Source organism: Notothenia rossii (assembly GCF_949606895.1).
Source record: "Notothenia rossii genome assembly, chromosome: 10".
NCBI lineage: Eukaryota > Metazoa > Chordata > Actinopteri > Perciformes > Nototheniidae > Notothenia > Notothenia rossii.
In genome coordinates, this window is record NC_136908.1 from 5,866,139 (window position 1) to 5,881,783 (window position 15,645).

The 15,645-nt window shown below is 41.3% G+C and overlaps 1 protein-coding gene across 1 annotated transcript; it reads left to right on the forward strand.

Moving 5' to 3' along the window:
* The first annotated feature begins 1,663 nt into the window (after positions 1 to 1,663).
* LOC307021153 (CTP synthase 1-like) lies at positions 1,664 to 14,379 on the forward strand. The gene is given in 20 exon segments (XM_079652984.1): positions 1,664 to 1,993; positions 2,742 to 2,941; positions 3,022 to 3,192; positions 4,015 to 4,115; positions 4,224 to 4,354; positions 5,017 to 5,066; positions 5,069 to 5,085; positions 5,360 to 5,390; positions 5,393 to 5,439; positions 6,127 to 6,278; positions 9,150 to 9,282; positions 9,726 to 9,814; positions 11,603 to 11,697; positions 11,785 to 11,847; positions 12,344 to 12,387; positions 12,478 to 12,574; positions 12,659 to 12,714; positions 13,437 to 13,533; positions 13,879 to 14,023; positions 14,261 to 14,379. Coding segments are annotated over 20 exon segments (1,863 nt in total). The 5' UTR covers positions 1,664 to 1,934; the 3' UTR covers positions 14,346 to 14,379.
* Positions 14,380 to 15,645: the final 1,266 nt, after the last annotated feature.

The following is a 15,645-nucleotide window of genomic DNA, read 5'->3' on the forward strand; positions in this document are numbered from 1 at the left end:
ATTTGAGTTTTGCCTATTTCTTTTGAATATTGTAAAGGCCTATTTTCTTTGTTGCATCTGCAAAAGTTTGTTATTTTATTTTGAGGAAACACATCGCAACATCATCTAAACCATCGTAGGCCAAGCAACACTTCAAACTGTGAGTAATTTAAAGGAAAGAAACGAGTTAGAACTACCTGTTTAGGCGTCTCGTGGCTTGATGGAAAGACAAGGAAGGAAGCCACGACGCTCATTATATACACTACACATCTTTCTTGGATTTGTTAACACTATAGTCCCTAATATATTGGTAGAAAGGCAGGAAATTGAATTAAATTGAGAAAAATGTTCATTGCGGAGGACCCCTTGTTCTTCTCAAACCAAAGTTACACCCTTGCGTCTGTGTCACACTGATGCTTATTCTTATTATATCACAGTATTAATATCATGGATTCAATGAAGTACAAGATAAAGTGTGCAAAGCTTGTGGTGTTTTGATTTGCTGCCGTTATAATATAATATAAGTAATGAATAATGCAAGGAGCTTTAACTGTAATGCTGATAAATACCTTGTATAATATGTGGAGATAAACAGCTGGCTGAAGGACTTTCTACATGAGGGATATAAAGAAAGAAATACATCGTGAAATGTGAAACATGAGCTCCCCCTGCTGCCTGAAAAACGTCTGAGTACTTTGTCCACCTCCAGTAGAAATGTACTCATTATATATATTTAAGTACTGCAGTGTAGTACAGTTTGAGCAGGGGTGGAAAAAGTATTCATATCTTCACTAATAAGATAGTAGTTTTGCTCTAATATGCATGTTAATTAACAACTAGTTGATGTAAATATGTGTCTAAAGTGTTGTATTCTTCATAATTAAAGTTTATTTTTGCTATACACCTACCTACCTACCTAATCCAAGCACCTTTTCCACTTCTGCCTCTTATTAAGTAGGATGTTTATAGGATAAATAACTTGTACTTGTAAATAAAGTATTTTTAAATTGGTGTTTTAAAGGATCTGAATGCTTGTTCCACCTCTGGTAAAAATGATGCTGAGTGATGCATTGGCTCCATGAGGTGGCAGCAGAGCAGTAAAACCCCACAGAAGAAGAAGAGGAAGAACATGTTGGTGTGTAATGAACTCATGAATGATGATCTGCTGCAGACACGTGTAGAATCAGCTGCAGGATACATGGCTCTTCTAGGGAGCATTTAAAAAGCGTTTCTATTTGGATCGATACTTTGTTTTTGGTAAAAGGTTTTGTGAGCTTTTTTTCCTCGTCGATATTTTTTTTTTGAAGAGAAGAATATTTTGGTAAGTTGATGTTTGATGCTGTGAAACACTTGCATAAAAGCTGAACATAACACATAAGCATGGTTGCCGGTACACATTTTCAAAATAAAATAACACTGTTATATAACGACCGATTTAACTTTAACAACAGACTCGTAACATAACACTGTTATACAAAACCCTATTATATATGTTTATTTCAACTATTTTGCAGTTTGGTTGCTCTTCTCTTTGTATAAAAGTAAATACAAATCTACACCGCTTTTATTTTGAAGGCGATGCTGGATATTTTAGTCGGGCTTGATGTGGGTTTTTCGAAATGCAGACGGTTTTTTTATATTTGAACTCAATTATTGAAGTCAGTTACTGTTGACCGTGTCCGTTTTCTACCCACCGACACTTCAGAAGCATTTATTTTGGGTGTCTTATTGTAATTATCGTATTATCCCTAACAGTTAGCCCGAAGCTAATCGCGCGGGCGGTAATACTGTGGTACTGTGGCTGGATTTATTCACGCGAGTATCCTGTGCGGGCGGTTACTCTCTGTTCCCTCTATAACACAACGGAATGAGGAAGTCCCCACCTGCTCGGCCCACTCTGTGTATTAAATCAAATACTCCTTATGTACCATGCGTGACGATCTGTTTTGTGAAGGATGAAAAAACTTCTATCTTTTAACTTCATTAGATTATTATCAAACGGTGGTTTTAAGAGGTAAATGTACATTGTTGATATGATGATCTAATTGATATGTTCTGGTAGAAAGAGCCACGTTGTAGAACAAGGACATCGAGGTTTAGCCATTGTTATGACTAGCTAGCTTGTCCTTCATAGACATGCTTTTTAACTTGGCCTCATGTGAGCTACAACACTCATTACTTTGTCAGATATCTTCATATAAATGCAAGTATAATGTTTAACCTTTATGTCAAAAGTTATTTCTATATGTATATTTTCTACATTTAAAATACCTTGTACAGTAATGTTTTATCGAGTACAAAAGCCTTACAAATGATAATACTACTGATGAAGCAGATACTATAAACTCCAATACTAGTAGATATCATCCTTGAATCTTCGTAGAATATTGTTCTTAATCTGTTGTTAAAGTTTTTCTTTGTCTTATAATGATTTGTTTCCCATGCAATTCAGAATGCTTTACTTTTTGCTTTTAAATGACCCCTTAAGCCTTTTTTAAATGTCTTATTTATTATTTGACTAGTACAATAGCCTTATTGTCAGTGACGTATTGTTGCCATCATTAGCTGTTAAGATCAACCACCTGTTTCATAGAAAATATTAAAAACTACAAGTACTAATTAACCTTAGTAGAATATAGTTGTTTATAAATTATTTTAATGATTTCAATTTTTCTGCTCAGTATAATTGAAATGTCTTTCTTTCTGTTCAATTCCAATATTGATAATGGATATTTTTCCTTTCATTGGATCCTTTTCCACAGGTCTTCTCCGATCTGCAGACACCAGAGTGGCACGATGAAGTACATCCTGGTTACTGGAGGAGTGATCTCAGGCATCGGTAAAGGCATCATAGCGAGCAGCGTGGGGACGATCCTGAAGTCGTGCGGTCTGCATGTGACCGCCATCAAGATCGACCCGTACATCAACATAGACGCCGGCACGTTTTCCCCCTATGAGCACGGTACGTCCCAGGAGATGATGATTCAGCACATGTGTGATTAAACCGCAGCATGTTGTAAACGTGTAGTGTTTGTCGAGCAGGGGAGGTGTTCGTGCTGGACGACGGCGGCGAGGTGGATCTGGATCTGGGGAACTACGAGCGCTTCCTGGACATCCGGCTGACCAAAGACAACAACCTGACCACCGGGAAGATCTACCAGTCAGTCATCAACAAGGAGAGGAGGGGGGACTACCTGGGCAAGACTGTGCAGGGTAACAACATTCTGTTTGACGACTAATTCTAATGTACACAGGGATTTTTGAAACTTGTTTTTAGTTTTGTTCCTCCAGATTAGTTCTCTGTTTGTTTAAATGGACACTGAGAGACTCAATTGAAGCTTTGTCGAGACCATTGATATAAAAGTCTCTCGGTTATACCTTGGAATAATCAATAATTATACCATGTTTAATTGATTATCTAAAAAAAAATGGTGTGTGTGTATGCAGGCGGCAGCACCTACAGTAAACTGCATTTACAAAACATCATGGGACATTAATTCAAAAGCTCACAGCTGACGCCATGTAGTGGTTAATTTAACATGCTATAGTGCTGCTAGCATGATCACTAACATGCTTTAGTTATATAACAGGAAATGTTAGATGATAAGATTTAGGTAGAAGTGTAAACTCCACCCAACACGTTCCTGCCTTCCTTGCTTTGCATTTCATTCATGTTTTTATTTTTAGGTTTTGCAAATGAATCAGTCCGTTTCCGCCGTTGCACAAAATGTTGCTTCTCTAGTGACGCATCACCAAGGAGATAACGGAGCCTAAAACGTTCCCTGTCTACATGTGAACACTGAAAAGCTCTGATAATCCTCCGCCGCGAGGGGTTTCACTAAATCACTGTTTGTGTGTCGACAAAAGTCAAGTTAAACTACATTATTAATTTTGCAGCAAGCACTGTCGTTTATTCTCTGTAGTCACAATACGGTGTTGTGATTACTGTGATGTGGACTAAGCTTCGTAAAGGGTTTCTCGATACAGAGAAATATTTAACTAACATAAATAATAATATGCTTCTGTCTCTTCCAGTGGTGCCACACATCACAGATGCCATCCAGGAGTGGGTGGTGAAGCAGGCCAAGGTTCCCGTGGAAGATGACGGGGTAGAACCTGAAGTCTGTGTAATAGAGGTATGAATGCTCCATAGCGTGGACCACTAGGCTACATGTTGTTAATGAAGCTTATTTCAGGCCTTTGCTAATGATGTGTTACTTATGTTATCGTGCGTCTGCTTGCAGCTGGGCGGAACGGTGGGAGACATCGAGAGCATGCCGTTCATCGAGGCATTCAGGCAGTTCCAGTTCAAAGTGAAGAGAGACAACTTCTGCAACATCCACGTCAGCCTCATCCCTCAGGTGAGAGACATGCTGTTTTACAGGTTTCTATGTGAAGTGTGCACCTGCAAGTACCAACAACCATTCAGCCTGGAGCACAGAGTGAGTCGGATCATGTTGAGGTACAAAGCATAGCTGAGGAACTCTTATTTCGAAATCTCTAAAAGGTCAAATGTCACTTGTTTTGCATCAATCTTGATACAGAGTACTTATTATATGTTATAGTTTGGATTCTAAAGCTTTTAGTCTACTATCCAATCATTCAAGGGTGGTTTTCACTATAAGTAATGGGTTCTTTTTGGACAGAAACTATAATTTACATTTTTTTACTATGTTCAAATCTGAATTTACTTTAAATAAAAAAATGCTATATTGATTTTGATTCTTCTACATCCAACTCACAGGTTTATCATTGCTTTGAGAAATAAGATTATTAATTTACCCCTTTTAGAAGTGAAGATATGGTCCTTTGTTCTGGGAATGTCATTTTCGAGCCTGAGGCCTGAAAAACAGGATCGGGGCTCAACAGGTTGAGTGAACTAGCGATATCTACTATCTGCCCAAAGTGTTTTTATCTAGTATTTTATCAAAGGGCCTGTTTTGTCTACGTGTGTCATGTTGGAGGTTGCAGTTAACAAACATGCAGACTAATAATAATGATGTGTGTGTGTGTTGTTGTGTGCAGCCAATGCGACAGGAGAGCAGAAACCAAACCCACACAGAACACGGTCAGAGAACTCAGAGGACTCGACTGTCCCCCGATCTGGTGAGGCTCGCTGTGTGTGTGTGTGTGTGTGTGTGTGTGTGTGTGTGTGTGTGTGTGTGTGTGTGTGTGTGTGTGTGTGTGTGTGTGTGTGTGTGTGTGTGTGTGTGTGTGTGTGTGTGTGTGTGTGTGTGTGTGTGTGTGTGTGTGTGTGTGTGTGTGTGTGTGTGTGTGTGTGTGTGTGTGTGTGTGTGTGTGTGTGTGTTCAATGATGCACGTGTGTTCAGTTTGCCTCCTGCCGGTGTCTCTGGGTTCCTGATGTTTCCTCTCTCTGCAGATCATGTGCCGCTGCGCCACGGCTCTGGAGAACTTGTGAAAGACAAGATCTCCATGTTCTGTCACGTAGAACCTGAGCAGGTACGTCTCTCCCTGCAGAACCTTTAAAGGTCACCTATTAGGCAAAGCCTCTTCTTCATGTCTTTCTACCTCAACATGTGTCCCCTCTTCTTCATGTCTCTCTACATCAACATGTGTCCCCTCTTCTCCATGTCTCTTCTACATCAACATGTGTCCCCTCTTCTTCATGTCTCTTCTACAATCAACATGTGTCCCCTCGTCTTCATGTCTCTTCTACATCAACATGTGTCCCCTCTTCTTCATGTCTCTTCTACATCAACATGTGTCCCCTCTGTCCATTTCTATAAAAACCTGTCTGAAAACAAGCTGATCAGATTTTTGTTTTGTCTTGTGTAACCATTAGCCAATCAGCAACCAAGGTAACCCCCCCCCCCCCCCACCTTATCACCTGAATCTCCTCCTAGAGCACCATTGTGTTCTTTTTAACCAAATTTCTCTCAGAGGGCTGGTGGGGAGGGGCTCCTTATTTTCATCTAAAGTAACAGACAGGGAATCAGCACTTTTGAAACAGGGCTGAAACAGAGGGGATTATGGGTAATGCTGCAATGATCTGTTTGGTGTTTCAGCCAATCAGAGACAGGCCCTGTATATATCTGAGACCTGTGATATATTGATGAAAGACAGTAGAATAGGGGATCTTTTATAAAAACCCATCAGACTCTTTCTGAACGCGTGTCCTGTCCTCAGGTGATCTGTGTGCACGACGTCTCCTCCATCTACAAAGTCCCTCTGCTGTTGGAGCAGCAGGGCGTCTGTGGCTTTCTGACCCGGAGACTCAACATGCCGATGGAGACCCGGCCGCGACGCATGCTCACCAAGTGGAAAGAGATGTCCGACAGGTGAGCCACCCAGAAATCAAATCACATCTTGAAAATTGAAATTAACCTGATCAAAAGTTGAATTTTAAATGTGATTATTTCCTCAATATATATGTTCACTTAACCTTATTGGCAGTGCAAAAGATGTAATATGTAACCTTATTGAAATTGTAATAGTAAAACAAATACTGTAATAGTGTAATAAAACATGCACTTTGAAGGATGGAACATTTAATTAAATAACCAATAATATTTTTTTCTGAAAAGACAAAATAAAAAAGACAGTATACCTTATTTTTATTAAAGGTTTAACAAAAACCCAATCATGTATTACCTTGACCAACAGTGTAGGAATATGTCCCGACACATATTGTAGTTAACAATTATTCTGATTATACAATACCTTCTAACAGGAAATAGATCACTGGAGATTCAAGCCTTTAATGGTGTATTCACACTTCAGGGCGGAGCTCGCTTTAAGCGTGCCGAGCCGTGCGGGGCCCGTTTCTGTTTGCGCTTCCACTTGGCCTGGTTTTGGCCCGGGACTACTTTTTCACCTTTTTCTGGTCCCGACTAAATCGTGGTTCTATCGAGGCCAACAAGCGGGCCAACAACCGGCCGGATATGCTAAACTAGTGACGACTGCCGATTGGTCAGAGAGAATCGTCACAATTCTCGCGTGTCTTAATCCCTCGTGTCGCGTATATTAAGGGACGCTTGCAGCATTTTTGAAACAGTGAACCTAAGAAGAAAAACCACATACCAAGAAGCAAGGACACGATGCTTCCTCATCCTCCATTGTTGTTGTGTGTTTTGTGAGTTGTGTTGCATTGAAGATGACGTATGCAGCGTCGCTCCGCCGCCAAAAGCCGATCGCCCCGCCTACCACGGGCCGTATCCACCATTGAGACTCGGTGATATTTTTCGAGCTGTGTATAAAACTTGTGAAATAAGTGCACTAAACGAGGTTCTTTGTAGTACTTCCATTTACTGCCGATGGGGGCGCTGCATAACTGCGTCGCCTCGATTAAAGCAAACAGAAGAAGACGACATGTATCAACAAACCACCGCAGCACGGACTTGTATCGGAGCAGCGGAGGGGTGATGAGGTATCTAGAGATCTGAGTCCAGAGGAGGAGAGATGAGGTATCTAGAGATCTGAGTCCAGAGTCCAGAGGAGGAGAGATGAGGTATCTAGAGATCTGAGTCCAGAGGAGAGATGAGGTATCTAGAGATCTGAGTCCAGAGGAGAGATGAGGTATCTAGAGATCTGAGTCCAGAGGAGGAGAGATGAGGTATCTAGAGATCTGAGTCCAGAGGAGGAGTGATGAGGTATCTAGAGATCTGAGTCCAGAGGAGAGATGAGGTATCTAGAGATCTGAGTCCAGAGGAGGAGTGATGAGGTATCTAGAGATCTGAGTCCAGAGGAGGAGAGATGTATCTAGAGATCTGAGTCCAGAGGAGAGATGAGGTATCTAGAGATCTGAGTCCAGAGGAGGAGTGATGAGGTATCTAGAGATCTGAGTCCAGAGGAGGAGAGATGAGGTATCTAGAGATCTGAGTCCAGAGGAGGAGAGATGAGGTATCTAGAGATCTGAGTCCAGAGGAGAGATGAGGTATCTAGAGATCTGAGTCCAGAGGAGGAGAGATGAGGTATCTAGAGATCTGAGTCCAGAGGAGGAGAGATGAGGTATCTAGAGATCTGAGTCCAGAGGAGAGATGAGGTATCTAGAGATCTGAGTCCAGAGGAGGAGAGATGAGGTATCTAGAGATCTGAGTCCAGTGGGCTGCTTGTGTTTCTGTTCATCAGGACATCATATGACCAGCAGGTCCTGTGTTAACGCTCTACGTTAGTCTGTGGACGTCCGACAACATGCACACTAACTTATATTGTAGCTATACTTTGGTTTAAATTGCGTGAATAAACTAGCTAGAGAGCTAAAGTGAATCAATGTCAGAAGGATTACCTTTTAACAAACGTTGTAATGCTTTTTTTCATTTCAATTTGAGTAAAACAATGGAGATATAACATTGTATTGTTCACTTTTTACACTGACTCAGATATAACAAAAAGAATGAAAACAAACAAGTGAAATGAACTAAATTGCTGAATTGCTTTTAATTCACTGGCAGGAGCGACAAGTGAGGATGAGCAAACAGTGAACAACGAGGGAGAGATTGAACAAAGAGAAAGAGTAGAGGACAGAGAGAGTAATGAACAGGAGGAAGACAGAGAGACTGAAGAAGATGGAAGAGAGGCTGCAGGTTATGGAAAGGAGAGAGACATAGAAAATGAATGTTGACAATGTGTTGTGATCATTTTAGCCTCTTCTGCATGTCCAGATCATTAATAGCAACAATCAACTGATTCTTATGCATTACACTTTCAAAAATAATTGATTCTGACATGCAGCCCACTGACATGGTTTGAAATCAATATATTATCCAATGTTTGACCCCCCCCAGGACTTAAAAAGCACCTAACTAGATCATGAAAATCCCAAAAATCTAGGGGGGTGTCTCCCGAACCCCCCTAGCATGTTTGGACCTCGGTATTTAGGAAATCCTGGATACGGCCCTGCCGCCTACACTGCGTTACTATAGTAACTACCCCAGTTCCTAAACTGTAATGTGAGCGCAGCATCAAAGTGAGCCGGGCCTAACCAAACCGAGCGAGGCCTGCAGGGTAAATGAGCCATCATTGTAATAAGCACATAGCTAGTGTACTTATGACACTGGAGAGCTTCGGTCACAGGCTCCTCCAACAGTGCAACACAATAAACCTGATGATCGTGCAAGTTAATAATATCAAATTGAGTATAATAGGAGTTGATAACAGTTCAGTTTGTTTAATGATCCATTCTGTACTATTGACCCCCCCTCTGTGCTCAGGTCCGACCGGCTGCTCGAGCACTGCTCCATCGCTCTGGTTGGGAAATACACAAAGTTCTCCGACTCGTACGCCTCGGTGATCAAAGCTCTGGAACATTCTGCGCTCGCCATCAGCCACAAACTGGAGGTCAAGGTAAACACCACGATCGCTTCTCAATCATGTCTAGCTTTTAATCCCTTCATAAATCACAGCCACACACCATTTAGGCACCAACTCCAGTATGAGGACGAACATTATGATGAAACATTCATTCATTAAACTTTGTCTGATTCTGCTTTGGTAATATCAAACATTCAAAAGCCTCATTTCGACTCCAGCAGTGAACCAAACATCCAGTGAAAAGGCACATTTATCATCAATACTGGTCATTTAAATGTTGCCAAAGCAGTGCATTTAAGGGAGACAAGATTTCTATTAAAACAGAATGTCTTGAATTTATATTTAATTAAATAGAAATAGCTTTACCAGCAAAACTGCATTAAAGACATCTGTAAGACAATGAAGCTCACCAAATAAAGTCATACAGTTTCAATCTAAGCTAACAACCAATCACATGACGGTGTTTTCCTCCTCAGTACATCGACTCAGCCAACCTGGAGCTGTCCACGCTGCAGGAGGAGCCGGTGAAATACCACGAGGCCTGGCAGAAACTCTGCAGCGCCGAGTCAGTGCTCAATTTATTCATCTGTATTTATAACTCATGGACTTTAAAGCTCTCTTATTATGCAAAGCCCTCTTCTCCATGTCTCTTCTACATCAACATGTGTCCCCTCTTCTTCATGTCTCTTCTACATCAACATGTGTCCCCTCTTCTACATCAACATGTGTCCCCTCTTCTTCATGTCTCTTCTACATCAACATGTGTCCCCTCTTCTTCATGTCTCTTCTACATCAACATGTGTCCCCTCTTCTACATCAACATGTGTCCCCTCTTCTTCATGTCTCTTCTACATCAACATGTGTCCCCTCTTCTTCATGTCTCTTCTACATCAACATGTGTCCCCTCTTCTCCATGTCTCTTCTACATCAACATGTGTCCCCTCTTCTTCATGTCTCTTCTACATCAACATGTGTCCCCTCTTCTTCATGTCTCTCCTACATCAACATGTGTCCCCTCTTCTTCATGTCTCTTCTACATCAACATGTGTCCCCTCTTCTTCATGTCTCTCCTACATCAACATGTGTCCCCTCTTCTTCATGTCTCTTCTACATCAACATGTGTCCCCTCTTCTTCATGTCTCTTCTACATCAACATGTGTCCCCTCTTCTACATCAACATGTGTCCCCTCTTCTTCATGTCTCTTCTACATCAACATGTGTCCCCTCTTCTTCATGTCTCTTCTACATCAACATGTGTCCCCTCTTCTACATCAACATGTGTCCCCTCTTCTTCATGTCTCTTCTACATCAACATGTGTCCCCTCTTCTTCATGTCTCTTCTACATCAGCATGTGTCCCCTCTTCTTCATGTCTCTTCTACATCAGCATGTGTCCCCTCTTCTTCATGTCTCTTCTACATCAACATGTGTCCCCTCTTCTTCATGTCTCTTCTACATCAACATGTGTCCCCTCTTCTCCATGTCTCTTCTACATCAACATGTGTCCCCTCTTCTCCATGTCTCTTCTACATCAACATCTTTCCCCTCTTCTTCATGTCTCTTCTACATCAACATGTGTCCCCTCTTCTTCATGTCTCTTCTACATCAACATGTGTCCCTTCTTCTCCATGTCTCTTCTACATCAACATGTGTCCCCTCTTCTCCATGTCTCCTCTACATCAACATGTGTCCCCTCTTCTTCATGTCTCTTCTTCATCAACATGTGTCCCTTCTTCTCCATGTCTCTTCTACATCAACATGTGTCCCTTCTTCTCCATGTCTCTTCTACATCAACATGTGTCCCCTCTTCTCCATGTCTCTTCTACATCAACATGTGTCCCCTCTTCTCCATGTCTCTTCTACATCAACATGTGTCCCCTCTGTGGAAAGAGACTCTGAAAGTTTCAGGAACAAAGATTCTCTCTCTTTTTGATCCATTTCTATAAAAACCTGTCTGAAAATGAGCTGACCAGATTTTGGCCACTTAATGATGTCATAACGATGTTTTGTCTTGTGTAACCATTAGCCAATCAGCAACCAAGGTAACCCCCCCCCCCCCCCCATTATCACCTGAATCTCCTCCTAGAGCACCATTGAGTTCTTTGTAACCAGATCTCTCTCAGAGGGGCGTGGGGAGGGGCTCCTTATTTTCATCTAAAGTAACAGACAGAGAATCAGCACTTTGGAAACAGGGCTGAAACAGAGGGGATTATGGGTAATGCTGCAATGATCTGTGTGGTGTTTCAGCCAATCAGGGACATGTTCTGTATATATCTGAGACCTATGATATATTGATGAAGAACAGAATAATAGGGGACCTTTAAATGTGTATTAACACCCCTCTGTATCTTCAGTGGGATCCTGGTTCCTGGAGGGTTCGGGGTCAGAGGAACTGAAGGAAAGATTCACGCCATCAACTGGGCGAGGAAACAGAAGAAACCCTTTCTAGGTCAGGACAGAGATATCTTACCGACCTGCTGCTATACTTACAGATGAGATGTTTTAAAATGTCTGACGTGTACCTCTGGTTCTGCAGGTGTGTGTCTCGGGATGCAGTTAGCTGTGTGCGAGTTCGCCAGGAACACACTCGGCTGGGCAGGTAATCAAACTCTCCTGGGGTTCTCATTTTTATGGGCGTGGCGTTTTGTATTTGTCCGAAATCACTGAAATCTAGAGACACTGAAGAGCAAGCTATGGTGTCGGAATCAGGTTTATTACATTTACACATACAAGGAGTTTGCTTTGGTGTCTGGAGGTGTGAACATAAATAATATAAGAAAAGAAGTTGCAATTCAAGGTAAAAATAATAATCCTCAAGACAAGCATTAACACCTACTTTAAATATACAAGGATCCTTGAAAGCTAGAAAACGAAATCATTTAGTGTTCCACCCGTTACAATGCTTATGTTATATTTTGAACACTAGATGGCGTAGTGGGGCATTTATTGAAACAACATGAAGACACTTAGAATAATTAGCATTTTCAAACTGCTTTATAAATGGGGAAATAAAAATGTCAACAGTCATTAATACTTACCCGTATCTTATCATTCATTACTAAGTTAAAAAACTGACTTCTTCTGTTTCTCCTTAGGCGCCAACTCCACTGAATTCGACCCCGACACAAAGCATCCTGTGGTGAGTCCGTTGCTAAATTCAGGAGTGACATACGTTTTGTTTTTGCCTGGAAAGTGTGTTAAATTCAGATTCTCCCCGTGACCCCTGCAGGTGATCGACATGCCCGAACACAACCCGGGTCAGATGGGCGGCACCATGCGGCTCGGGAAGAGACGCACCATCTTCATGACCAACAACAGCGTGCTGCGTGAGAGACGCTTTATACTGAGACCTAATGTGTTGTTGTTTTTGTTGTTGTTTACCTGCTGCTAACAGCCTCTCTGTGTTCCAGGAAAACTCTACGGAGACGCAGAATACGTGGACGAGAGGCACAGACACCGCTTTGAGGTACGTTCACCTGCAGAGTTTGACAACACTTGGATCCTTTACTGAAGTGACGCAATACATTATATACAATATTGTTATTTTTTAATCATTACGTTTAATCTGGTTTGTTTTGTGTTTGCATCTTTTATTTTAAATGTGTTTATTTAATGTTTTGTGAGCTTATATCTCTGTACAGCACTTTGATCTCAAAGTTTTTAAAGTGCTATATAAATAAAAGTTGGATTGGAATACGACGAAATACACATGTGACCCGCTCCATCGAAATCAGTCACATTAACCCGAAGACACATTTTGATTTATATACACTGAGTTATATCCACTGAGTTATATCCACTGAGTTATACACACTGAGTTATATCCACTGAGTTATATATACACTGAGTTATATCCACTGAGTTATATACACTGAGTTATATACACTGATTTATATACACTGATTTATATACACTGAGTTATATACACTGATTTATATACACTGAGTTATATCCACTGATTCACTGAGTTATATACACTGAGTTATATACACTGAGTTATATCCACTGATGGAAAGAGGAGACTCCTAGCTTTCTTCAGACTGACTTCGATAGAGCGGGTCACATTTATGTGCCGCGTATCAGAGGTTATTTAAACAGATGTGCATTAAATGTGTTAGGTTACATCCCACCTCACTGACAGTTGTGTGCGTGTATGTTTTTATTTCATTACGTTGTTGTCCCGTGCAGGTGAACCCAGAGCTGAAGAGCCACTTTGAGGAGAAAGGTTTCCGCTTCGTGGGTCAGGACGTGGAGGGAGAGAGGATGGAGGTCATCGAGCTCGACGGTGAGAGGAAGGAACTCAAATCAAATGTCTCAGTCAAATGCAAAAATCGTGCAGCTCTACTTTAAAACCCTGAGTGGTGCAGGGGATGTCGTTTCTGTGATGTTCCCTGAAGGCAGCATCTCCCTGATTCAATGTTTGAGAACTAAACGTTACATCTCTTCAGCTTGTGTCACAGACCTTATTAAAGGATGACAACCAAAAACACACTCAGAAAACCATTGACTTCCAGACTAGGGGACAAGAAGCGGTTAAAGCGAAGTCATTTCAGGGTTTGAGGACTCGACCTGTCGCCACTCTGTTTCTATACTGATGGTGTTTTTGACTGGACTGTGTTTCTGTTTTCAGATCATCCGTACTTCGTGGGGGTTCAGTACCACCCAGAGTTCACCTCCCGCCCCATCAAGCCCTCCCCCCCGTACCTGGGGCTGCTGCTGGCTGCCGCCGGGAAGCTGCCGGGGTATTTAGTGAAGGGCTGCCGGCTATCACCACGGTACAATGCTACTACTACTACTGTATTCTCTTGAAGCCTAATGGAGAAAAAGATTATTTCCATAACAAAGATATAATGTTTAAAATCGTACCAGTAATATACTAATGGGCTCTTTTTTTCTGTAAGCTTTAACACGCAGTACTCCAAATGGGTATTTTGTTTTTGGAGTTTGTGGATAATTAAACCCAGTTTTTCTGATCAACGGTGATTAATGCCTGTTGTTTGTGTTTCCCGCAGCGACACGTACAGCGACCGCAGCGGCAGCAGCAGTCCAGACTCAGAGATCTCAGAACTCAAAATGCCTTCACTCTCTAACGAATGACTTTGAGCTACAAAATAAAATGTTTGTGTTTTCAGATGCAAGTGTCTTAATTGACCTACAGATGGTTTGAGGAAACCACATTTTCAGTTTGAACAAACACTTTATATCTTCAGTTGGACAAATGACACCAAAGATGGTTTCACGCCTGTTACAGTTTTTTGTTTCATATCAACACGTTTTCAAACCTCACCGCTGCCTCCTTCAGTTAGACAGTTTTGCAGGTATGGGCACATTGAAGAATGAATGACAATAAAGTGATGAGCAATATTTCTTTACTATGAGGACATGTGCACCTGATGTAATAAAGATAACTGAATTATGCGCAAATGTTGGTATTTGTGAAATGTCTTGAATTAAAGGTAAACGTATAAGCCCTGAAGCTATAGGAGCTGCACACGGCTCTTCTGTAAGAATGGATGTAGAGTTTACATTTAGTATATTTGGTCAAATACCCAACCCAGGCATTTCGTGTTATAGTCATGTAATGGAATCTATTGTTTCGTGTTCACCTACACCATTTCCCCCTTTTTTTCGTGTCACACAACGATTTTAAAAGCAATGTATTTCTATTGGTATGTTTCGTGCCTGCAACACGTCTTTTTGTCCGATCGGGTCTTGGATGACCAGAAACTGTGTGGTTCATAAAAACATTTTTACTCAATATCAAGCCACGATTATTATTTTTATTTTAAATTGTATAATTTCGGACGGACGGACAAATCGTATAATGTCCGTCCGTGAGGAAAAGAAATGGGGCTCAGAGCCTCAGAATACTGAAACATCTCATTTGTTATTATTTGGTGCGGGCACGAAACATTCTACCAATAGAAATACATTGCTTCTAAAATAGTTCAGTCAGAATACTGAAATCTGTATTTTTTTCCTTCTAATGTGTTATTTACATTGCTTTTAAAATCGTTCTGTGTGACACGGAAAAAAACGGGGAAATCGTGTTGGTGAACACGAATCAATAGATTATATTTCGTGACTATAACACGAAATGCCGTGAGACTGGGTTTGCAACACCACATGACTTCTGACCGAAACATTGGTCACTTGTTCCTCAGTTTGCAGCTGGCACAGTGAGATAAATGAGAATAAAATGAAGTTGAAAGGTGGATATTTCCTGATGCAATGAATAAAAGCAACCTTTTTAAATCTCACATCCTCAAATGAAAGGTGACCTATCATGCAAAATGCACTTTTGTACGTCTTTTATACATGAATATGTCCCCGGTGTTCCAGGGAACTCACCAAGTGTCAGAAAACACAACCCTCTCTATTTTCCTCCATACCCAAA